The sequence below is a fragment of the Lepisma saccharinum genome, chromosome 29 (genome assembly GCF_977018435.1).
Source record: "Lepisma saccharinum chromosome 29, izLepSacc3.1, whole genome shotgun sequence".
Lineage (NCBI taxonomy): Eukaryota > Metazoa > Arthropoda > Insecta > Zygentoma > Lepismatidae > Lepisma > Lepisma saccharinum.
This window is the reverse complement of record NC_139257.1, coordinates 17,915,621-17,940,359: the sequence shown is the minus strand read 5'-3', so window position 1 is coordinate 17,940,359 and position 24,739 is coordinate 17,915,621. Positions and strand designations below refer to the sequence as shown.

General features: G+C 39.7%; 1 protein-coding gene across 4 annotated transcripts in view; it reads right to left on the bottom strand.

Moving 5' to 3' along the window:
* Positions 1 to 24,739, bottom strand: part of rngo (DNA damage inducible 1 homolog rngo) — a 53,992-nt gene that overhangs the window by 21,718 nt on the left and 7,535 nt on the right. For 3 of the 4 annotated variants that reach the window (XR_014440950.1, XM_083114478.1, XM_083114479.1), the window contains exons 1-4: positions 22,539 to 22,946; positions 15,875 to 16,063; positions 12,548 to 12,802; positions 4,759 to 4,991 (exon numbers count right to left, since the gene is read on the bottom strand). Coding sequence is in view for 3 of the 4 variants with exons in the window: in XM_083114478.1 (XP_082970604.1) it covers positions 4,759 to 4,991; positions 12,548 to 12,802; positions 15,875 to 16,063; positions 22,539 to 22,791 (930 nt within the window). In the remaining variant the exon portion in view is untranslated. Of the gene's footprint in view, positions 1 to 4,758; positions 4,992 to 12,547; positions 12,803 to 15,874; positions 16,064 to 22,538; positions 22,947 to 24,739 lie in introns of those variants that run through there. The other variant, XM_083114480.1, reaches the window with a different exon arrangement.

Here is a 24,739-nt window from a genome sequence, read left to right as displayed (position 1 = left end):
GTCGGGAAATTGCAAATTTTTCAGTCCCGAATGTCGGGATTTAAAAAAATATTCCCGTCCCGATCCCGTCCCGACCAAAAAAATTCTGTCCCGCACACCACTATTATTCATTAAGGCAAGAATTTACAATACCGGACCATTCTGTAATTTCTGTGCTACGTCCTACTCACGAAATAATTAGTCGTGACGATTTATCTCAAGTTAACATGTTGGGGTGAGGTGAAAAAATTGTTCATTAACGTGTAGAAGTTGTAAAACAAGCTTTTCAATTCTCGCAACGATTCTCCGTATACAAGTATGGTAGCCATATTTGTTGATATGAGCAAATTACAATTAGTTACGCTGTCTACAGCATTGCCACACTGTTGATTTCATACTTGGAGAGCATGGATTGTGTAAGAATGGCGGAAGAGAACAGTAAAAAAGTTGTTAATGTTGTACAGATTGTTAGGTGGAGTGTGCAGGAGGATGGCTCTGGGCTAATTAATAAACTTATGGATTTCAGTATATTGCCCAAAGAACGTGCTTACATGTGACAGCGACAATCACGATGTAGAAGAACTGATTTGATTACAGGTAAATTTGGCAACAGTACATCAATCATAAAATTGCAGGATACGAAAATGGCGTCTTCGATGATGAACGTTTGCCGGTGCTACGAAATAAAGATTTTTTATCAGTTTGTAATCACAATTACCGCAAAACCATTCAGGAATAGCCCCACTGACCATTCTCGGTAAGGTTAGGTTAAGTTAGGTTAGGCAAGGCAAACATAGTTAAAATTTGGGCTCGAAAAAAACATGCACGGGTAGCCCCAGAAACCATTGACGGATAGCCCCACGAACCATTCAGGTACGATTAGGTTAGGTTAGGATAGGCAAACATAGTTAAAATTTGGGGTCGTAGTAATATTAGGAATGTATATTTCGTTTTTTAAGTATTGGAAACACAAAATCTTCCGGTAAATAATGAGCAATCGTGCCGATCGCGGACCACTCAATTTCACTTATTTTGCAATTTCTACACGTGACCCCCCAAATGTTAACTTCAAATTCGTGATTAGGAGGCCTCAATTAGTGAGTATGAGAAATATTACAAAAAACGGGAAGGGGTCCTGTATTGTAAATTCGCTCCTTCATTAATTGTGGAAGCACCGAGCAGAAAGATTTGGTAAGTAAATGGGTATGTTTTATCTTCTGTTTTGCATGCTCATAACGTGTTGTTTTTTTAGTCACTTTACTTGGAGTAGGGACATTTGGTCAGTTGTAGGCACAGTTTGAATATGTCTGTAGGGACATTGCCGAAAAATGGTTAGCAACACTGCCGGCTACCAGACGTAGTCAGTGTACGTTCATGTTCACTTCTGTTTGCGTTTATCAGTACGCGTGTTGTTTATGCTGTGTTATTGTACTGTGCTACTCATGGCCAGTGCTTTATTGTGTGTTAATTGTTATTCATTCATTACTTATGTCTTGAACAGAGAGTTTTTATGTACGATAATTACGTGAAAACGAATTCTTGCAGAAAAGTGGTCAGGGAATTACGAGAGACAGGATCTCTTGAACCTAAGAAACGTGTTGTATTGCTCTTGAAGGAGGTCATTTTCAACATCTCTTATAACATAGGAGGTTACTGATCATCATTATTATTACTTTTAAATATCATTTTACGCTTTCGGTTTGCTTTATGCGCCGGGATGCTGTCTTCCATTTCTGTCAACTGATGATAAAGTAGCGATGTCTAATCTAAGATTATATGTCAGAAATAAGGTGCCAGAAATATTTATATTTGGGAGGACACCTTTTCCAGCATCCCTGCGACAAGGTACGTGCTTATTTCAATTGTAATTGTAACTGTAATTGTGAAAAGTGGAAACATTACAAAACAAGCAGTTTCTGTTACGGACTTCCTGAACGCAATTTGCCGGGACCTGTTGCATGAAGAGTCCGCTGAACGGCCGACACGCTGGCGGTGAACGACTGAAATAACCTCCCTGTAGTACAATATGTGATTTTTAATATTTGCGTTTCCTGTATCATATGTATCATTAAATCAGAACAATAAAAATGCCATTACAAATGTTTTCACTCTTGCTGGCCGAATTTTAAAATCTGCAGCAATATGTTAAGAGTTGGCCATATACAGGGTGGCTATAAAGTCTCGAACCATATGAGAAATGACTATATTCTTGTATTTGTTTGTTTACAGGTGAATAATGCCACTGACGAAAGACTACCGAGTGGAGATAATTCTTCTTTGTGGACGAGAGGGGTGGTCACAGAGGAATATGGCAGCAGAGTTAATTAGGAGGCATCCGGAGAAGCAAGTATCCCATAGTGCAGTTGGAAAATGACTGAAGAAATTTCGTGAAACAGGATCGACTCACGATAAACGCCATTCTGGCAGACCGTCGGTAGATGAAGATACCAGAACTGCAGTGCTTGCAAAGCTTCACGCTAGTCCTAAAACGTCAGTGTGGCGTACGAGCATCGGGATCGGTGTTCCCCGGAGCACAGTGCAGAATATTTTAAAAAGTGAAAAATTCCATCCGTACAAGTTGCAGCTTCTGCATCCTCTAACAGAGGACGATCCCGACCGAAGGATTGAGATGTGCGAATTGTTCCTTCGCCAAATTAAAGTAAATCCATCTTTTTTGGAAACGGTGATGTTCTCAGACGAGGCAAAGTTTTACGTTTCTGGGGAGGTGAACAAACAAAATTTAAGGTACTGGTCACAAGCGAACCCAAACTGGTTCACCGACAGTAAAATGCAAGGCTCTCCAAAAGTAATGGTATGGTGTGGACGATAAGATTGTTGGGCAATGAAATGGTACCAGAACTTTATATTATCAGTGGCTATCCAGAGTGGTTTATGCAAGATTGGGCTCCACCTCATTATGCAGGTTTCGTACGCTACTGGTTGGATGACATGTTTCCTGGACACTGGATTGGGAGAAGGATCCATGTGGAATGGGCAGCAAGGTCACCGGACCTGAATCCTATGGATTTTGCCATATGGGGGATTGTGAAAGCTGAGGTGTATGCAGTAAAAAATTCGGGATCTGGAACATCTCTGGGAATGAATAACCACTGCAATTGCTGCTCTAGAACCACGTATGTTAAGAAGTGCGTTGAGAATGGTGGCGGACATGTGGAGCACGTTCTTTAGTAGGAACATGTGCTACGTATCATTTCTCCTATGGTTCCAGACTTTATAGCCAAACTTCAAGACATTCATGCTGTTAACAGTTGCCACTCTGGAACAAGAATTAATTACTTTTAATCCAACCTTGTATTAATTAATAAATGAAATGTTTTAAGATCACATTTCAAAATGTGTAGCTTTATCTTGTGTATTGTCTGCCCCTGTCAATAATTAAAATTGCTCAAAATGCAAGTTCACAATACCCTACACGTCAGGACCAAAAATATTACATTTCCACACTGGAATCTTTTGCTGGAAGTTCCAACAGAACAGTTTCACAAGATAAATAATGATCTATGAAGCAATCATGTAAAATGTTTAAAGTTATTTTTCAATTATCAACTTTATTATATATGAAATAGACACTTTCAATGTTATATAGAACCAAAACCGATAAACAAATAAGGTATGCAATGAGTGCCCACTGTATCAACTAAACAAAATGGCTGCTAATCCAGTGGAGAAGGCCATTTTTGTGTGCTGGAATTAGTTCAAACAAACTCTGTTACTGTCATACAATTTCATTAAGACAGTGCAAACTCACTCATAATGGAGGAAATTATGTGAATTAAGATCTATCTCCATTGGATTGGCCACTCAACAGACGAGAACATGGCAGTGACCTATTAACAACCAAGGTGTCTGGATTCAATGCCTTGTCGAGTTATTAAAATGCAAAGTTTATGTTCCTTAACTTCCTGTACATAACAAATACAGAGAAACTAGTCCTCACTTTATCCGCGAAACTGTTTTTGTTCTTCGTTCTATTAATTTCAGTATTGCTTGGAACACCGGGACCCCATGATTATAAAGCGACAACACTACCAATACGTAGAGGCATGCATATTTCATTTTTGACGAAAACACGAAATGTGAAAACACATTGTAATGTTAATTTTTTCATGTTTGTGAAAGGTGAGAGTTGCATTTTTCTAACCTGTTTTGTCACGAAATAATGCGAAATAGACTCTAAACACGAAATTTAGAGTTTATTTACCGACGTGACACTTTCTGAAGACAGAATTACCCTGTGAGTTATGCAATTAATCAAAATTGATTAATTCTGCTGTAAATACTTAAACAAAAATGGACCCCTTTATACAGGAATAAATGTAATATTCTGCTATTAGAAGTGATATGTTTATTTTGTGTGGTAAATTCAGATTTTAATCAAATTTAGGATTATATTCACATTTTTTTTAAAACCACAATGTAATTTTATATACTGCATTTTCACCGCTATAACAGCGGTAAGCTTTTGAACCTGAAATTGATTCAGTTTTTGTACCAAAATTTTGCTTCTTTACCAAAAATATGTGCCTGTACCAATACGCTACCAGGAAGGCCCGCTAAAAACACCATGTTAGGAAATTTAATACATAAATTATGCTAGCAAATACATTTCAAATTCATAAAATCCAGAAAAAAATAAATTCCCTGATTTTTCCAGGATTTCCAGATAGCTAGACACACTGAATTAATTCACGCAGCATCTGTGTGTAATTCCTGTTGCTAATAATTATTAGGATTGTCCTAACACGCTTCGACCTTTACCTGATGCCTTTTAAGCATGTCCAGCCCCAGCAACATGTCCATCGGCTGCTCCTCAAGAACCGAGAATGAGGTGGTGAGGTAAACATCTTCAATTTGAATCTGGACCATGTGGATTCTTCCCAAGATCTTCTGGACCCCCACACCTTTTGCTATTCCTGCCCACCTGTTGTCTACCAGTCTCATGATATGGCACCTTTCGGCACATGCAGCGGACATTATTGTTGTTTGAGCTCCTGATGAAGAGAAAAGAAATCTTTGTTAATTGTTATCAATAGCACACCTTCTCTGTACAATCCATCTTTTGTATACAGGGTTTGTCCAATAAGTATCGGGACTGAAGTCATAAAATGAAATTTATTGAAGATATATGTACAGTGTGTTAATATGACCCTCCTGCATTAATACACTGCTGCCAGCGCTTTTTCCACTCTTCATATGCCCCCTGGAAGTCGGCAACCGCAAGGCTGTTCAGGCACCCGTCGAAGCCGCTTTGACCGCCTCAATCATCCCGAAAACGATGTCCTTTCAGGCTCCTTTTGATCCGAGGGAACAGAAAGAAGTCGGGGGAGCCATATCTGGACTGTAGGGTGCTTGCGGCAGTGTCGCCACATTGTGTTTGGCCAGTGCCTCCCTCACAATTAGAGACGTGTAACTGGGTGCATTGTCGTGATGCAGCAGCCAGGAATCGGCGATCTCCCTTTGGACACAGCGGATCCTAATCCTCAGACGTTCGAGCACTTCTGCGTAAAATTTCCCGGTCACTGTTTGTCCAGCAGGCACAAACTCCTTGTGCACCACACCTTTTGCGTCAAAAAAGACGATGAGCATCAATTTCACTCTTGATTTACTCATGTGGGGCTTTTTTGGTCGAGGAAAGGCACTTGTGTGTCTTCGACATCTTCCCGGCCATCTTTGAATTTTTTATGCCACTCAGAAACAAGCGTTCTGGACATGGCTTTGTTCTTGTAAGCCTCACTGATCATATCAAAAGTGTCCACAGCAGATTTGTTCAGTTTAACACAAAATTTGATGGCACAACGCTGCTCGATGGTTCGCTGCATCTTGACTCTCGACGCGAGCACTAAACACACTTTCACTTCAGGCGCGACCTACACACTCCAAAGGCTCGGAGGCAACTGAGCTGGGTCTCCTAGCTCATATGACATCCCGCAACACCGATCCCACCCACAGAGACCGCAATCCACCCCTACCTATTGGCTGGACAAAATCAATCTTGATACTTATTGGACAGACCCTGTACGTAATAACATGTATACAATTTTACATGTGTAAAGGTGTAATGATCCTGAGATCATACTCATTAGTAACGCTAATGTTTATTTACTTGGTGTATATGTAACCATTGTTTTTATGTTCAAAGTTATGTTATTTACTTGTTCAATGTTACATGTGTTAATACCTGCTTTGATAATGGTGTTTATCAGTTTATTATTATTCTGTTATTCTGGTCGCAAAGAATATGTATTATTTATCTTATAAATGTATATTAACGTTTAGCACACGTATAAAATATAATATGTATTTATCGTTGGTGCCTTGAGTACGTAGTTCAATCTCCTGCCGTAGAGATGGCCTTGTCTGCTCTATCACGGTTCCACGTAGTTCGCGTGAACGGCGCTAGAGGCGCTACTTGAACCGAGGCTATATAACCAGCCGCAGAGCAGATTTTCTTCAGTTGGCTTTCAGGTCGGCTCACGATAACATCTCTCTTACAAAACTGAACTGGAAGAAAGGAGCACTCCGCTCTTGCGAGAGGCCAAGCACCCTAGAGAAGTTGTCCTTCACCTGCGGGCGAGAGAAGCTGCACTCCGCCTTCCAGCGAGAGAGGTTGAACTCTGCCTTTGGCAAGAGAACCCACTCCACTTTCGAGTGAGAGATACCCCACTCCGCTTATTGGCGAGAGAGAAAAACTCCACTTTAGAGTGAGAGGACCCGCTCCGCTTGCTGCGAGAGGTTTCCTCCCCTATCAACCTGCGGCACCCTGCCAGGGTAGTGTGGCGTTGGGTTTCTAGGCAACCACCCAGAAGGTAAAATTACAGGTCAGATAAAATACTACTGTTATCGTGAGGGTGACCTTAAGAGATGGCCCATGTTCCCCAAAAGCCAACAGTTCCCTGCAAAAAGCCTGCAGCTACAGAAGTCGGCACAAGGACAGCACATTCCTAACGAGAGTTGGAACTACGTTTTTCGATGGCAGAGGGCAGCAGCAGCAGTGTTCCTGTTCTCAGTTTACAGCAGTTGCAGAAGCCATTCTTCCCCCATTGTGTGGCAGTACATAGGCCAGTGAATGTAATATCCTATGCGGGTGTGTGCTAAACTTACATCGTTTACAGTGTATCCAGCTATAGTCATTAAACTTTCTCTAACTTTAGACAGTGTACTTTTTCCCGAACCCTGAGTGAAATAGTCTCTCATGCCACCGCTGGAGAAAAAATTAGCATAATGGGTAAAACTTTGCAGTGGGTTTGGTGCTACTGATTGGTCGTTGCCAAGCTAGTTGACTTGCACCTCCGCTGATGTACTCGTGTAGGTGTAGTAGGCACCCGATGGACGTTGCAAAGTTAATTGGCGCTTACACCGTGGGGCCCGAAGTGAATATTCCCGAACTGTTAACATTACTCGCTAGTGCAACACTAGTGTGAACGGTTATCGGAAATACTAGTGGTGGTGTTAAACAGCTGGAAGCACCCTTTCAAGGTATTTTGCCGCTTTTAAAGTGAGGAACTTACGTGAAAGCATGGAAAGTGATAAAGCAGAGAAGACCCTACGAAGCAGATCTAAGAAGACAATGGAAGTAGAGACTGAATTTGCTTGCTGTAGGAACAAGGGAGAGCGAAAAGACTTATTCCAGTGTAGCCAGTGTCATAAAAATTTTCATTGGCAATGTGAAGGTAAAGAGATGACTAAAATAACTGAAGGTGAACTTTTGTGTCAAGACGTGTTTGTCAATGTCTGCCGTAGCCTCTGATCCTGAACCTAGGTTCTCTGCTAAAACTCCAGCAGCTCCAGGCTTACTAGAGTGGTTGATGAAGGATAAAGAGGAAAAGAAAAACAGCGGAAGAAAGAAATATATGCTTGACGTTGCTCGCTTGATTGAATCACTTGAAGAGAAAAGAGAACTTGAGAAGTGAAATTTGGAGGAGAAAAGACTGCTAGAAGCTGCTGAAAATTAATCTAAACGTGAAATTGAAAAGGCTGAAAAGAAAGCAAGAGCTTAAAACTCTAATACAGAGTCAAGCAGAGAAAAGATAACTTGAGAAGCGCGAATTTGAAGAGAAAACAGAAATTTAGAAAAAAGAATCAGAAGCTAGAAGACAAGACGACTTGGAAATGATTCGCAGGTTGGTGGAAAGTCAAGAAGAGAAAAACCAAGAGGAGGAGGAGGAAGATATAAAGCGTAGAGAAGAGTTACAGTCTCTATCTGGACAACTAGAGATTCTGAATTCTAGATTACAACAAATTGGCAAAATAACTGAGAAGTTAGATGAGCATGTTAGTGGAGCTGTCCAAAGAAAGATAGAACCTTTAATAGCTTGGCAAAGTGAAATTAATAAACAAATTGGTTCTTACTTGGAGCTGGCTCAGGCTTTAGCCGAGAAAAAAAGAATAGTGAACTTCATGAGGAGAAGGTAACAAATATTGAAAACACAGTAAGGTCCATTGAAGCTTTTATTCAAGTGTTAAATGGCAGAACTGAAGACATAGAAAGAGAACTCCAAAAACAGCATGAAGTTATTGAAGTTGCCACTTCCACTCTTCAGGATGAAGTTGAGAGGACAACAGTACATAAGATTAAAAATCTTCAAGTACAAAATCGGAAACTGGAAGTAAGCTTAAGGCGAGAATTACAAGAACAAACTGGGCTATTTGTTAGGTGCAGTTCCAAAATTTAAAAATTCAACCTGAGCTTACTCATGGGCAGTGCTTGAAAAATTTTCTTCAAAGCGAGGCGCCAGCTCTGAAAATTAGGCACCAGGAAACTACCTGCTAGCAATTGAGCAATTGTGCATACTACAGTGTGTTTCAAAATTCGCACAACCCAAACTTTGAAAATGTATATCATGAAAACCATAAGAGGTATTTACACCAGGTTTTCTGCACTAAACTAATCATGTACGGTATCACTAGGTTAATAAATTTATGTTAGCATGTATCCAAATAAAAGCAATTACATTATTATAAAAAATATTGTTAATTTGCTGAAAACATCTGAGAATTGATTTTCAACAATATATACCAACGTAGAAATTTCAGCGAAAAATGCAGGTTCGACCAGGACTCGAACATGGGGTCTCTGATTGCTCTAACTACTGAGCCGGCCTGGCCTCGCCTGATTTTTCGCTGTCGCTGTTTTACCTGTGTGGAATCTTCTCTGCCAGTGCTACCGCAACGGGATCTGTTGCCTTTGAAATACAGTAGACTTCGACGTTGCCTGGTAACTCCCAGCGTAGAGATGTTAATTATTGAAGATTAGGCACACACAGGAAATGTACTACGTAGAAATTTTCAGCAAAAAATTCATTAACATCTCTACGCTGGGAGGAACCAGGCAATGTCGAAGTCGACTGTATTTCAAAGGCAACAGTTTCCATTGCAGTACCACTGGCAGAGACAATTACACAGGTAAAACAGCGAGAAATCAGGCGAGGCCAGGCCAGCTCAGTGGTTAGAGAAATCGTACGGTATGCCAGAGACCCAGGTTCGAGTCCTGGTCGAGCCTGCATTTTTCGCTGAAAATTTCTACGTAGTACATCTTCTGTGTGTTCCTAATCTTCAACAATAATACCAACTCTTAACAATTTGTGGGATCATTTGTTGGTGTTTGACTAGTCGTAAAACAGTTGCTTTGTGAGGTACAGCAGAAGCAGGGGATTTGTCTTGGAAAACCTCTTGCACATGAGTGTAAGAATGAGTAGTAAAATACTCTTCAGCAATGCACACACGCTGCTCCAAAGAATACGCCATGCTGAATCAATTAAAAGAACATGCATAGTAGCGTCGAAAGTGAGCGAAGAGAATTCACTGTAACCAGAGGCAGACTAGGATTCTCTCAAAGAGTCCAATTTCGGCACAAAATCTTGGTTTATGATGATTTTTCACGTAAATGTATAGCCAATACTTAGGCACATGTGGCGTGCGTCTGTTGACAATATTTCGACCTTCTAGCATTGCCATATATGTCCCAAAAATGGCACTTTTTCACTCAACCCATAAAATCGCCAATAAAAAATCCATCAAATGTTGCACATGACCAATATTGGTCGCAAATGACAGATTGACATGGCATCAGTCATCAGACATCTAATGACCCTTCAATAATTTCCTGCATTTCTGTAAAAAAAAAAAATTAACGCTGCCTTCCGCCAGTTATTAATTTATCTAAATTTTCTGTATGGAGAAAACTGATAATTTTAAGCTTGAAAAATATTTCAATGGATGAGACTTTATAATGCAGAAAACTCTGTGTAAATATGTCTTACTGTTTTCATGATATACATTTTCAAAGTTTGGGTTGTGCAACTTTTGAAACACACTGTATAAGAAGCTGAGCATCACGGTATTCAAAACACCGCTAAATCATTCGAGAAAACAGGAAATGGGGTGTTGGGGGACAAAGAGTAAGAAATTATTACTGACTCTGGAATGTTCACAATTGATTTTTTAAAAAAAAAAATAATTTGCTAACTTATGCTGTACTGCAATTTGAACTTAGAATCATCAAAATTTCGTACATATTACAGCATAACATCACAGTCGCCAGGCTGAAATTTTTAGTCGCCATGGCGACCTGGCAACCGGGATTTTTCGAGCCCTGCTCATGGGATAAGTTCTCCCATAGTGACTCCAGATAGAAGCTTAAATCCCGAAGCAGAATCATTTGAATTTCCAGCTACAGTGCAAAACCCATTCTGTATAACAGATACAGACCAACAAGAACGGAGAAAGAGGCCTCGCGATGGTGATAGTTCAGATAAATTCCCTCCAAGGAGAAAGTCACACTTTAAGATGCCCAGAATGGCAGATATCGCTCATTTACCTAAATTTAACATAATTAAGCCTTGCTTCCATATTAAAAACACTAAGTTGCTGACCAAGACAGTTTTATTAACATAAAAAACACTTAACGGGTAACATTTCAACCCTGTATCAGGGTCTTTCTCTTCGTAGTTCTTCGTCTGAGGAAGACCCTGATACAGGGTTGAAACGTTACCCGTTAAGTGTTTTTTATCTTAATAAACTGCCTTGGTCAGCAACTTAGTGTTTTTAAGGATAAATGCATTGTGCTTATGGGAGTATTATTTGATTTGTTCTCTTGGGAATATCAAACTTCCGATGGCATAGAAAAAGTCAACGGAAAGAGGGCAGTTTGATGAAGCTTTTGGAAAAGTCGAAACTTCCATTTAATTATCTGCAACTTGAAGTTGTTGAGTATTTTTTCTCCATAAGAAATACATGGTATTCTGAAAAGTCTCACTCATGATATTTTTCATGTATCGTGTCTAGCTTAATAATCTATGTAAAAAAAACGCCTCCACTTGCAACATGGGGAAAAATTCATATTCTTGCATATGCCTTTTTTTTTTAGCAGTATTGCCCATTCCGATGATATTGAAATAGATGCACACTGTCACTCCTCACCTTAATTTTGTGCCACTTAGCATGCCTTTTTGCCAGTCTCTCATTATAACTAACTTGGAAACTGGTTCACGGATTATAACAGAGAAACAGAACACAAAGGGCAAGTCATGACGAGTCATGACCAGGGCTCGGAAGTTGAGGAAAAATCATTTTTTTTCCTAGTGTCCGAAGACGAGGCCCAACATAATATATGTTCATTTTGGGGCATTGTAGGCCAGAAAAGGTGGGTTTTATTTGTCCTTTTTTGCCTTTTTTGGCTTATTGGTCCTTTTTTTTTAGGTCTTTACAGCTTTTTATTGCAACTTCACCTTCTTTCGACTTCGTTGTTACTGCCCATTCTCAATTCGAATCATCATCAGTTCATCACCTCTACTCTCTCTTTCCTTTCTTACCAATCCCCCCCTCTTTTCTCTCTTACCTTCTCTTCCAACTGGGGAAAAAAGGGGGAATGAGGAGAGCAAGAAAGGAGAACCAGAGAGAGAGAGAGAAGAAGAATGAGAGAAAGAGCTGAGAGGAGAAGAGAAGAACCCATTCCCCCATTTCTCTCTCTCTCTCTCTCCCTCTCTCTCTCTCTTCCCCACCTTAGCCCACCCTCCCTCCCCTCTCTCTCTCTTTCTTAATTCTTCTCTTTTCTCTCTTTTACTCTCTCTCTTTCTTCTTTTCTTCTCTCCCTTTTAAGAGAGGGAGAGAGAGAGCTCTCTCTTTTCTCTCCTAGAAAGAGAGAGAGAGAGAGAAAAGAGAAGGAAAGAAAGAGAAAATTGAGGAAAGAAAAGGAGGAAGAAAGAGAGAGTAAACATCCTTTCTGTAGTAAGGAAATAAAATAAATAAATATATTTGAACCATTCCTGATAAGAGAGAAAAACATTTTTGGACGACTGAAGCAGGTACGGTACAAGGTCCTTTAACCGTAACTTGTCTGGAAGGTGTAAGTGGCAACGTTCTCAAGTCAGATAAGAAGGCGCCGAGCATATTCATTAAACATGTAATTAAAACTGAAGTTATTAATTAATTTGGATCACATTTATACGTCCTTTTTTGGCAATTTATAGGTCTTCAACTTCCAAGCCCTAGTCATGCCAAATTGTTAGAGAAGAAAGAAACAGCTGGGTGCGATAATGACTATAATCACCTGAATCAATGAAAGCCTTGACAGGATGGCCATTCACTCTGCAGTTGATGTAGAGCATAACCACAGTTCCGAACGTCTCCGGATTGTATTCCATGGCTGCCTCCATATTCGCTTCAATGTTCTTCTGGCGGATCTCCTCCGCTATCAATCTCTGCGCCTCCGTGTCAAATGGATCTGCATTCATCATTCGAATCCTCTGCCTTTCTCGATCCGCACGGGCCTCCTGCTGCTCACGTAAAACTGATGCAAACCGTTCTGAAGAAAGAACGAAAGATATTTTTTTAGTACTTACATGAATATTAACCTGGACATGGGACAATTTGATCCCACAGAACAATTTTAACCTTTCATACGTCACCATACTGCACCTAAATTAAATCCACTTTATGGTGATATACAAGGGTTGGATAAAAAGTAATGGGAATACTGGTATAATTGGTACTTGACTCTATTGGCAGAGGAGCACGTGTTACATTCCTTCAATGTAATTGCCCCCCATCTCTACGACCTTCTGCCACACGTATGGAAGGCGTCGTACACCGTTAGTGCATCCATCTCTGTCGATGTCCCGCAGTGACCACCCTATAGCATGGCTTCGCATGTGTCGTAGTTCTCCCGCCCAGTGGTTCCTTCATTTTGGCAAAAAGGTCGTAATCACAGTCTCATACCGGTGAATACGGTGGATGTTCCAGTACCTCCGACTACCAGTTATGCAGGAGCGCAGTCACAGTGTTCGCAGTGTGACACCTTGCATTGTCAAGCAGGATGATGGGACACGAAGGTGGTGTTGCAAGAAGTTGCAGTAGTAGGCTGCGTTGACCGTCTGCCTGAGAGACGTTGTTCTTCTTGCCTAAACATATTGTTAGGGCGCTTGTACTCTCGTCCTCTGCTTCAGAGCACTGCTGTTTTTGACTGAATAACATACAATCGCTCCCACTCAATATACTTCCTTGTCTGACATTCCTTTATCAGCTCGAAACGCTTGACGCTTTGACTTACCCCTTTCACGGGACAGCAGTGTTGCCATTACTTTTTATCCAATCCTTGGAGGCTAATCTGGACTGGACCTCTGGAACCACTATGCATTTGCATGGAGAATAGAAAACCTAACCATTTGATTATGAACCTTCCATAATGTATTTAATTTATACAGTTTACACATTGTCAAATGCTTAGCACCTTTGGTGCAAGCAATCCTACTCTCGGATTAAAAATTATAGATACTCGAGTAGTTATACATTACAATGATTTACATCAAAATTTAGCTTATTCTGCATTAATATATGCTAATAATTTCTTTTGAAGTATGTCTTTTATTTTTTATCGCTGTGATCGCCATTTTTTGTGTGTGTTTTAATTATCTACTTGAGTAAATAATTGATTGATTTCCTTTATTTTACTTCGCTTTTTGTGCCACTTTTGGCTAATTTGCGAAGATGGGGGATGAGTGATGATATGATGAAATAGATGAACACTCACAAATATCCATGCCCAGGCCAGGATTCGAACCTAGGACCCCTAGCATCGTAGCGCAATGTGCTAACCACTCTGCCACGGGGTCGGCTCTTGAGTAAATAACTAAGAAATGGATGGACAGATCGTGATAATATTTTACTTCAGTGCAGGCAGAAAGGTTTTAAGCACAATTCTTAATTTTCAGATTTTTAAGATTTGTCAAAAAATTTTGCAAAACAACTTGTTCTTAGTCCCCTCCCCACCTAGTGGTGGGGCTTGCGTGCTTCAATGATCCCTCAGGCTATACTGGCGGTAGCATTGCTAGCTACCAGCAGGGTCACCCATGCCAGGTAGGCTGGGGGGGAAGGGGAGAAGCCAGACTAAGAAGCAACCGATCGGTCCTCCAGGATTGCTGGGGGAAGACTGTGCTGCCTTGTACAGAGGGGTTTGGTTACCCAGAGGCTAGGAGAGGGAAACTCTGATGTGAAACCAAGGGTAGGGTGGACTCTGCAGCTATGAAAAACAACCATCCTAGAGCACGGAAACCTCGAAATCAAAGACCTGGTCCTCCAGATTGGGGGTTGGGCATGAGGTTGACAACCCCACCCCCTAAAATGCACATTGTTTCGAAACCCCAACAGACTCCTCGGAAAGATGGAAGCAAAGGAAGACGAAACAAGCGCAGAAAAATGGACAATGAACAGTAGCGAAGTGTAACATTTTTACGTAGTCATCGCAAGACTTGCAAAACGTCATGGCAAATATTTCTCTACGATCAACGTCAAGGCCATGCGATATGTTATGCAATTCATATTCTAGTATCTGAGTGATATTAATATCTCATGGTGCTGTACGTGCATGTCCACACTATCTCAAGAAAACAACATATTCTGATAATTAACTCTGATAAGCACTTACAGCACATTTTCTGCATTTTTTCGTCTTCCGTTGCTTCCATCTTTCCGAGGCATCTGATGGGGTTTCGAAACCATGTGCATTTAATGGGGTGGGGTTGTCAACCTCATGCCCAATCCCGAATCTGGAGGACCAAGTCTTTGATTTCGAGTTTTCCATGCTCTAAGATGGTTGTTTTTCATAGCTGCAGAGTCCACCCTACCCTTGGTTTCACATCAAGAGTTTCCCTCCCCTAGCCTCTGGCCAACCAAACCCCTCTGTACAAGACAGCACAGTCTTCCCCCAGCAATCCTGGAGGAAGGATCGGTTGCTTCTTAGTCTGGCTTCTCCCCTCCCCCCCAGCCTGCCCGTCATGGGAGACCCTGCTGGTAGGTAGCTCTGCTACCGCCAGTATAGCCTGGGGGATCATTGAAGCACGCAAGCCCCACCACCAACTACAAGGTCCTGCAACCACTAGGTGGGGAGGGGACTAAGAACAAGTTGTTTCGCAAAATTGATAAGAATTTTTTTTTGACAAATTTTAAAAATCTGAAAATTAAGAATTGTGCTTAAAACCTTTCTGCCTGCACTGAAGTAAAATATCCACGATCTGACCATCCATTTTTTATTTATTTACTCAAGAGCCGGACCCGTGGCAGAGTGGAGAGCACATCGCGCTACGATGCTAGGGGTCCCAGGTTCGAATCCTGGCCTGGGCATAGATATTTGTGAGTGTTCATTCATCTATTTCATCATATCATCACTCATCCCCATCTTCACAAATTAGCTATGAAATTAATGAAGGGACACTCACAAAGAACACCCATGCTCAGGCTGGGATTCGAAACCAGGACTAACCACTCTGTCATCATGTATGCCTACACGTATGTAGAATTGGATCATGTAAACGAAGAGATGATCATCCAGCAATCGATGATGCATCAGATAAATAAAAGAAAGAAATGTCCAAATACACACCTAGGTCACCGCTGAGCAAAGCATCTGCCAGGCGAGGGTTGTTCTGTTTCAGCAAAGCAAGCTGGTCGGGGTTTGCCATGAACATGTCCCTGATAAAGGACGGGTCGTCTTCCCTCTGAGAGCCTACAGGCGCAGGTTGCGTCTGGGGGACTTCAATGCCACTAAAATCCAAAGTTGGGACACCCGAACCTGTAAAAGCAAAAATAATGATTGTGACAGCCATAGTCTTTCATTTTGTAATTATAAGGGCAATCCAGAAAGTAAGTTCCATTTGACAATTAAAAAAAAATACAAAATTCATTCCCCACACCAATTCTGCATTTCTCATCCTACACATTGCTCCACCCTTCGTTAAACAGTCATAATCATATTATTGAAGCACTCACGATCTCAGACAATGATAAAATTCAAGTATAATTCCAGGTTTTCAAGGCGAACTTTCCACAAATTCAAGGCTACAAGAAGACCCTATTTCAACCTGTGTATTACCACCTCTCACCACCCCCTCCCCTCACACACAAATACTAACAATATAAATGGTCTGTGTGATTCAAAAGTCCCAAAAATTCTGATTAGGAGTCCCGGGTTCGAATCACAACCAGGGCATGGGTGTTTGCCAGTCTCCCTCATCAATTCCATCACTCACCCTCATATTCGCTATTAGGCAAAAGTGGCACAAAAGCAAAGTAACTAAACAAAAATCAATCAATCAAAAATTCTGATTCAATTCAATTATATATTTAATTTAAGGTGAGAAGTTTACATTTGCCATTTCACATACTCAGACTCCAAATACATCTACAAACACAAGTCACATATTTTACAAGGGATAAACGAATCTACAAAAAATTGTTAATTATATAGGAATTTCAAACTCAATTTTACCTAATCAAATTCAAGATATCTTACGTTTCAATAAACTTCTGTCTGCCAAATAGATTCTTCTGCAAAGGACCCCAACAAAATAAACGAATTGAGAGAATTTTGTTATTTTCCATGTAGTTTTCTTTCTCTTCCTTGATAAAACAGAAGCTAAAATTTGAAATTCCTGCCTCAGAGCATTTATAAATATGAATAAACTCAATTGGATTGGGATTAATAAAAGTTGCAATTTTTCACGTCTACGAAGAAAAATTCATGCAGGATTCATGCATAATTCCCGGAGCCAAAAATTCATGTATAATTCCCGGAATTCCCTGTGAGTAGCTACCCTGGATCTATTACCCATAAACCTCACCAATCTGACGGTGCATTTCAGCTGCTGACATATTCTTTGCATTCAAATATCTGATCACAGACCAACTGTGCCTTGCCCTATTGCAAATGGAACTCACTTTCTGGACATACCATATATTAAATCTACACTATTATTTTCTAGTTTAAGTATTTGTATTTTTCACGGATTTTCTTTCTCGTGACAATGAGGATGAATTAAGATTAGATGAAATTGATGAAGATAGACTCCCAGGACTGTTCAGGCTGGGACTTATTCACCTGGAACTTTCGTGGTGAAATTGTTCTAACTTTGTATACTGTTATGTCAACAGTCCATATAATTCTCGAGCACTGATACAACGTAGAACAGAATTCCGGCCATAAAACAAAATGAACTTGGGCCTACATTTCAAAATGTGTTTACCTTAGTTGGATTCATGGATTTCTTAGCCTGTATTTGAAAATAAAAACAAGCTGTCTCCTGAATTATTTTTAGTTTTCTCTACACCTCTGTGTGTGGTGTTTATAAAATGTTACTACTTTTGCAGGTCATAACATATGGAAGAATAAGAAATGTATTGAAAAACTAGTTTCATGTGGTTACGTTATCTTTGTTTATATCATAGTGAGTATTGCATGCGGACATGTTGCTGTTGGGTCATTCCATGCCAAACGAACCAAATTTAAAATCATTGGTTGCGTGACCATTTTAGAAAAAAATCATTTTTGTACACACGTTTGTACATGTTTCTAGATATCAAAACCAATGTTCAAGAAAATTTATTGTCTTTAGTTCTCCTGGGGCAGCCATTTTTCCAACATGGTGCATGGCTTTTTATGCTCATGTAGCACTTTTCAGAAACCTTAATATCTCAAAAACCATTAGAGCTCTAGAGACCTGAAATAAAATTCATTTTGTAGCTAATGAAGTATACTTTCTATGATAATCAAGTATGCTTTGCTTAAAATTGCATCGTTGGTATGAAAATTATGGTCGAAATTGGGGTAGCAATAGTTAAAAAATTGGATTTTTAAGTCCGATTTTTTCAATGAAGGGGTTTCGTCTAAGGCTTGATTTTCTTTTCATGTGTAGACCTGCCTGCAGGGTGTCTGTAAGTAAAATATCAGTGCTTAGAAATGCAACCCTTTTTTACAGCATGGGCTCAAACATGGCCGTTCATTGAATGTTTACAGTTTTCGGGGTTAAATATCTCAGATGAGTCCTCTTGAAAAATTCTGAAATTTGGCAGAAAGGAAGCCCTGCATGAACCTAACTCTCAGTAAAAATCTCAACTTTTAGGTTAAACTTGTTTTGGTCAATATGAGGTAACGTATGTCACCTAATTTCTGGCATTGCAAAGTAAGGTTAAACTACATTCCATACTTAGAATAATGGTATTTTCTTTTTCTCTTTTAAATTTGGGTTAAATTAGCCTCAGAAAATATAGTAACGTAAGGTTTTAATACTTTACTTACCAGAAATTGAAATTACAAGGTATGACAATTAAAAATCTGCAAAATTTCATTGGAAAAGGTTTGATTTATTAGGTACCCAGGACCAGTTGGTGTTGTCAGCTCCAAAACTGAGCCCCCCCCCCCATTTTTTACATGCAGCTTAAGATAGACAGTGGCATGCCAGGGAATTTCGAAAGGGAGGGGAGGAGATTACATATACTTTTTAAGAATAAAGCCCTGTTCTTGCCTAATTATCCTGCCTTTGACGTAATTGTTTATGGAATACTAGGCTAAAGGTATTGGGTTATGAACCCCAACCAACCCCTCCTTGGGCACTCCACTGAAAGTAGGCTATTTATTTTGGAGGGTCAAAGTTGGTAGAATATATTATTTTTTGTTTCCTTTAATTTCCACAATTTTTTTTCTTTCTTTTCTTCAAGAAAAGATATTTGTTGAAGTAGATGTGATTCGTGCACAGAAGATTCAGAGACATGTTTTGATAGGATGTGAGGCAAGCTTAGCATTGATCTGTGAATGGACAATCTCTGCTGAGAGTAGTGACTTGTGAATGTTAAGGGAATTTTTTAAAATCAATTTGCATCATATGGTAAGGCAAAAAAGTGTCAAGTAAGCCTTATACCAGTTAAATCAATATGCCTGACATGTTGGAGTAAAATTTTCATATCTGGATAAAGTGACTCACTTAACCCCCCCCCCCCCCAAAAAAAAAATAGTAAAGGAAATGGATGAAGTCTGTTCCGTTTTTGATATATCTCTGTTTCAAAACTGAGGAGGCAGATTGCAGAAAAACAAAGTGCTCTTGCTCGAAAAACTATTCACATCTTACAAGGAGTGCAAAGGAAACTGGAAAGTTGCTTTTCACAAAGTATTAGAACTGAAGAAACAGAAGACAAGTGTGACAAACCTTTGCGTGGCCAGTACATCATACAATGGAAATTGTAAGAAGATGTTGCAAAGGTCAGAATCATCAGTCTGATTGCTACCACTTGGTCAAGAAAAAATATATGTTATTCTAAGTATGGGATGTAGCTTAACTTTACTTCGCAACGTCAGAAATTAGGTGACGTACGTTACCTCATATTGACCAAAATGAGTTGAATCTAAAAGTTGAGATTTTTACTGTGAGTTAGGTTCATGCAGGGCTTCCTCTCTGACAAATTTCAGAATTCTTCAAGAGGACTCATCTGAGATATTTAACCCCAAAAACTGTCAAAATTCAATGAACGGCCATGTTTGAGCCCATGCTGTAAAAAAGGGTTGCATTTCTAAGCACTGATATTTCACATACAGACACCCTGCAGGCAGGTCTACACATGAAAAGAAAATCAAGCCTTAGACGAAACTCCTTCACTGAAAAAATCGGACTTAAAAAAACAATTTTTTAACTATTGCTACCCCAATTTCGACCATAATTTTCATTCTTACGATGCAATTTTAAGCAAAGCATACTTGATTATCATAAAAAGTATACTTCATTAGCTACAAAATGAATTTTGTTTCAGGTCTCTAACTCTAATGGTTTTTGAGATATTAAGGTTTCTGAAAAGTGCTACATGAGCAAAAAAAGCCATGCACCATGTTAGAAAAATGGCTGCCCCAGGAGAACTAAAGACAATACATTTTCTTGAACATTGGTTTTGATTATCTAGAAACATGTACAAAAAATGGTCATGCAACCACCATTGGATCATTTGGCATGGAATGACCTTGTTAGCAGTCATGCATGTGAATTCTGTGCTTACATTTAGTGCAAAATTGTGCATTGCTTCCTCAATACACAGCACTTGTCATATTGCTGAGTTGATTAGGTTAGGTGCTGTTAGTAATTTTAGGTAATGATTCCGAATGTTTCATGATTTTTCTCAAGCTTTATAGGGGTATTAGGAAGTGTTTGGAATACTGGAAACTAATGTGGAAGTTTCAAACACTGGATAAATTATGATTTGTGCAAGCAGGCTTTCTCGGTTTCAGGTTGACACGGACACAAGATTTTGCATATTTTCATGAGAGACCAGATATTATATGATCAGGCGCATAAAGCATTTAACGAAGTTATTTTAATGCTGAGAGCACTAAACCTGCCTAACCTAACAAAAGCATTTGGCAGCAAAATACCCCTTTGCACCCAATGCATGTGAAGTAGATGGTAGCAGAGTTCCATATCCAAGTCAACAGTAAACAAATGGCGGTAACAGTATGGTATACCGGTAGTGAAAATGCATTTCACTCGTTTATTTCCTAATTGTTTACCTCTTATGCATAGCGGAATATTTTTGAATGTGGGATTATGCTTTTTTCACTGAAAAAAGCATAATTTTTCACATTACAAGTATTAATTGTTCGTTGCTAATTCGCTTTCGTTACACACAATATGGCGGGCAAATCTTGACTTACGTTGTCTATCGTCAGCGGATATGCAGTGTTTCCAAACTTATGAACCGAAAAATGCTGCACAAACTATTCACAGAAGGTTTTTAAGCGAAAATTGATCCACAAACCATTCACGGAAGGTTAGGTTAGGTTCAGTTAGTTTAGGCAAACATAGAAAATTAAATTTAAAAAAAAAAAAACGCTCACACGTCATCTTGTAAAAACTACCGCGTGGTTGCTACACTAACAGGAGGTTACATAATCGAACGCACGGAACATTTGATTCACGTAGTCGCCGGTAATGGTGGCAAGAGCTATCGTGCATCGGAGATACATTAATGTCGAAAAATATTTGGTCTAGGAATTAATTCGTGTGGTTGTTACGCACACATTGAAGCTGTAGTTCAAACACAAAATACATAAATACCTTAAGAAAAATATTGTCCATCGCGAGCCACCACTTTCGCCCATCTGTCAGGCAAGTTACGGATTCCGTGGCGAAAGAAGTCCTCATCCTTTGAAGTGATTCAGTCAGAGACCCATTTTTCGATATCTTCTGAAGAAGTGAACCGCTGTCCAATCAAATCGTTATTCATGCGGTACTTGTTTACTATCCTTCGGACACATTTATTTATTTTTACAGAAGAAACTACTTACTGTAATAAGTTCCTGTAGCATTGTCGAACATGGAGAAGGTGTTTTGTGGGATGTGGGAATGTTTCAAAGCTGAAATTCATGTTGTTCGTTGAAAATTAATTCTCTGACGGAGAATAGCTGGCCCCACGAACCATTGGCACGTGGATAGGTTAGTTCTGTTAGGTTAGGAAACATAGTTAAAATTTGGTGTCGTGTTATTATCAGGTTCCAGAAATTGGAAATAATTGCGAACCATTGGCGCTAGCCCCACAAACCATTGGCGCGTTGTTAGGTTAGTTCGTCTCAGGCAAGCAAAAAGGCCTATCAGAAAGACGTACTGGTAATGTGAAAAATTGCAATTAATTTCATCAAAACAACGTTGATACACCTTCAGGAATGTTCCACGAAGCAGATACGTAAGTACGAATGTCAAAAATTGACGAAATGAAAAAATTAGAGGTGTCCGAAGGATAGTAAATATTTACCAAAATTTGCATATAAAATATCAATCTATTAAAGAATATGCTAATTTTCGAGGGTGTACAGTTAGTAACTGGTCCTGGTAAGTGTACTGCATGTACCACAGCTAGCAGCTGTTGGGAGTTTTATTCTGTGTTAAATAAATATGTAAACATACAAAGGAGAACGAAGTGGAAAAAGTAAAATTAGCCTTTCACCCAGTGAAGTCTACTCTATATCATATAACATACAAGAGCCGAGAAAAACTGGACTTTCAATGGGAGCAGAATATCTGTAGATTATGGTATGATCTAACATTTAATGTAGGGTCCAAATTATATAATAGAGAAGTGTTTTTTGCTTGAACAAATCTATTCAGATAAAGTGTGCTTTATTCCTATTAGTTGTTATTAATAAATACATGAGATCTTCCCACAAGTTAGATTAGTCCGTTCCAAGAGGTTAAATTCATGGTTATAACGGTATGAAATGACAAAAAAATACAAACCTGGCAAACTTTGTTGGCTTTGAGCACCAGACAACATGTGCTGCATAATGACTATATCTCCGTCCTTTATGCCTAAGTCTTTTAAAGACTTTTTATCATCCATAAGAGGCCTTCCATTAAAAACAATAACAATTTCCGGTCCAGGAAATCCGGATTCAACTTCACAAAATGCTTTAAAATTTTCCAGCTCCAAGTCTTCACTCACGTCCAACGTAAAAATTTCATCCGCTAATGTCGTTACAGTAACCTTCATTGTGCTTAGTCTTTTTTAACAACAAACCAAATAACCTGAAGATTCGATGTACTGTGTAATTTTGAAATATAAAGCCGAAACACAAAGTTTTGTAGCAATTACACTTGAAATTTATTCCTCGTTACACAACATCATGCTAGATTGCTATACTCGCTACTAGAGATGAGTCGTTCGCGAACGAACGAATCTTTTTGAACGAATCTTTTCAACGAACGACTGATCCGGTTCACTGATTCGCTTCGAAACGGCTCAGTCGCGAACGAATACCGAAACCGCTCCGCGCTCGCATAGGAAAGACTGAAAGACGCCTCGAGCGCTCGGGGGAAACAGTTGGTCCCTTTGTTCACACTCCGCGCCTGCGATTGAAAACAAAATTCCAGCAAGTCACGTGATACCCGAACCAACCCCCTCCCTCCTCCGCTTCACCGGCACCCAGGGAAATAGGACGAGTTTCCACTAATGTGGTCTTCAAAGGAAATTTCCTCTTCAGAGAAGAAAAAAGCGGAAGTGGCTAGAACCAGGGAGGGACAAGACGGGCACTTGTCACCCCCCTTGGAAAAAGATAGTGCTGTTCATTTGGTACACTGTTCTTTTTACCTTGGAAAGTAAAATAAATATAAATGTTATTTATTCCCTTACTAATTAATTCAAAATAAAGCATCGCCATAAGTACGGGTACATATTCTTTGTCCCCCTGGAAAATAGTTTTGATTTATCCCCCTCTGGGGATAAAAAGTCTCGACACGCGCATGGTTAGAATTATTTGGCAAATTTGTCGTTCATCCGAAAGAAAGGAAAATGCGAAAGGTATTTCGATCTAGGGATGTCCCGATTGATTGATTGAGTTGGTGTTTTTACGTCCACTTTATGCACAGTAAGGCTAATCGGGACTGGACCTACAGTTTAAAGTGGGATCCGAACCACTATGTGCATCCACCGGGTATCGAACCCGGGGGCCCTTATGTTAGTAAGGCGACGACGCTACCACTGTGCCATCGGGGAGGCCACATGTTGGTTCGGATATCGCTTTAAACTGTACATCCGGACTCACAAACTTTGAGAATTTTTTTGATAAGGAAAGATCTCGAAATACAAACATTTAAAACAAGAAAACCTCCATGAAGACATAAGTTTGTACATTAAAGAGCATAGATTCTTTGTTATATTCTAATACGTCTTACAGTAAAGCAACTTCGATTTCGCCGAAATCGTCGACATACACCCAACGGCGAAAGAAACAGTATGCAAATTGTCCACCACCATTTTAATTCGGTCTGTATTACACATTGTGATGACAATGGATTGAAATAATGACGTCAATAAGCAGAGAACAATGCCTGCTTCGAACCAACATAGTTTCATTTCTTAAAACAACGCAGGATGTAGAATAAAAAAGTAATTAAAATAGCGGTGGACAATTTGCCTACCATTATCTTTGCTGTTGACTGTACCACTGAAGGTCTGGGTTCGAAAACTTACATGCGCATCGTTATTGCATACCTTATGAGAGTCTCTTCATCATATACAGTAATCATCATTCACCTTCGTCGTAGATAGCGTCATTGCCTTGTAATCAAGGGGTCTCGGGTTCGATACCCGGTGGAGGCACAAGTGGTTCGGATCCCACTTTAAACTGTAGGTCCAGTCCCGATTAGCCATACTGTGCATAAAGTGGACTTAAAACACCAACTCAAACCAAACTCAAACCTTCGTCGTAGCAATTAGCCAAAAAATAGCAGAAACGACACACAAAATAGGGAAAATAATTTTAAGTTAAGACTCTCGAATATTTAAGTTTCGATCTCGATTTTGCATTCCCCGACGTTCTTGACCTCGTCTTAACAAGTCTCGATGATACTTATCTCTTCTTTACCTACGCAGGATGACATTTTCCTTATCACTAAAGTACCATCTTACGAAAAACAACAGGGCGATAAAGAGAATCAAT